Consider the following 1,662-nt stretch of genomic DNA (forward strand, 5'->3'; position numbering starts at 1 on the left):
GAGGACTGTGTAAGAGGATATCGCTCTCAGTAAGGTGCCTATTTATCATCTGCTTTCCAAGCTTTTCAAAAAAACATAATATTTAAAGTGGTTATTACATTTCTTTCAGACCATGTTCCACAGAATAATTGATTTTTTGTGCTAAAATTTATGTGCTTTGTTAATTTGCTCTATATCCAACTTTGTCAATTTTCTTCCCTAGTCTGTCTACCTTCTTGACTAAACCTTGTCATCTGTGAAGTGTCTCCAATGCATTCTCAAATGCCCAATAACATGTCGCTGATGGGTATACTGCTCATAGTAGGTAAGCTTCATACAAACTTCTGTATTTTTCCTTCTAACTTTTCAATGGATCAAAACTGATTTGATATGCATTATGGCAACTGTTAGAAATATTAATCACAGAGGCCAATTTATGAGCTACATCTAGAGTGTTATTTATTTATTTTGAAAACATTTCAGGTATTTTTGGTAGTTTGTTCTTGCTGTGACAACTGTTTTTTACATTATAATCTGAAATACAATGTAAGATTCCTGCTGAGCTGCTAAACTCTATAGTCTGCATTAGCGCTTTTCCAGGAAGTTCCGAAAGTGCTTGAGGACCCAAACCTTCTGTGGGTTTGGCTCTTTAACATACAGCCCTATTCCTTGTACCTGGTTTAAGGCATTAAGTACATAGTTTTCTGCTTAACTTTATGTATTTCTGGTGAAAAGGTTCCTCATCCTCAGATCAGACAGTTTTTTAAGGAATGATTATAGGTACATTTGCAGGATTTAGGAGACGCTCTTAACCAGATCGACTTACAAAAGTGCTCGGTCATCTACTCAGAGAATGCATTCTAGCCAGTCCACATAGGTTAGAGACCAAATACTATTGAACCAAGTTACTGCCAGAAACAGGAGTCAATGCTGATACCTCAAAGAAAATGATTACAAAATAAGCATGACTGTATTTAAAAGGCTGCTGTACCATTTATAGTGAATTGTAAGATCTCCATAAATGCTCAGAATTCAGTTGACTTACTGTACTGAAGCCTTGTAAGTCCTTAGTGAGGCCTTAGCCATCCAAAAGCATCTACCAAATGCTTAAAATTTAAAATGCATATAAAAAAGTTACTGGTATCATTGCTTCACAACAGAGAAAATGTCTGATATGATGATACACTACTGATCTGATTGAAACTATTGATATGGTGCTCAGCTGTCTGCCTTCAAAAAAGCTGATGGTCTCAGCCACACAGAACCAAGTTAGTGGGGCTTTGTAATAGGCAGGAAACAATTCAAAGGCATTAAAAAGGTTTGGATGAATCGGGGATGAGGAAAAAAGATCCAGCATGAAATATGCACTTTCTGAAAGTTGCAGAGAGTCAGCTTTATTTTTTAAATCATTTTCACTAATATCAAATTATTTATGGCCCAAGGGTCAGAAATTCTTTGAAATTAAATTCCTAAACAAACACTTTTGAAACTTCCTGTATACGCTTGTACATATTCAGGAATAACTTGCTTATTTAGCATTTACCTAACAATACACACCTTAGCAGTAATACTTATGTTATGGATTTGGTCCAGTAGTGTATTGTTCTACAAGCTGCCATTGATTCTGGCTTGCTTGGTTTTCAGCAGCATCTGTTATCTGGGCAGAAAAGTATTACTATCCCC

The 1,662-nt window shown here is 35.9% G+C and overlaps 1 protein-coding gene across 2 annotated transcripts in view; it reads left to right on the forward strand.

Moving 5' to 3' along the window:
- Positions 1-200: 200 nt before the first annotated feature.
- The window catches only part of LOC145643510 (uncharacterized), a 9,897-nt gene continuing 8,435 nt past the window's right edge, over positions 201-1,662 (forward strand). Inside the window, exons 1-2 of one of the 2 annotated variants that reach the window (XM_081694992.1) lie at positions 201-304; positions 1,627-1,662. The exon at positions 1,627-1,662 is cut by the window's right edge and continues 1,332 nt beyond it. In XM_081694992.1, coding sequence (XP_081551118.1) covers positions 250-304; positions 1,627-1,662 — 91 coding nt within the window. In that variant the 5' untranslated portion in view covers positions 201-249. Of the gene's footprint in view, positions 305-1,623 lie in introns of both variants that reach the window. The other variant, XM_081694991.1, reaches the window with a different exon arrangement.

The sequence above is a fragment of the Electrophorus electricus genome, chromosome 13 (assembly GCF_041902795.1).
Source record: "Electrophorus electricus isolate QZ-2024a chromosome 13, ASM4190279v1, whole genome shotgun sequence".
In the NCBI taxonomy this organism is placed as follows: Eukaryota; Metazoa; Chordata; class Actinopteri; order Gymnotiformes; family Gymnotidae; genus Electrophorus; species Electrophorus electricus.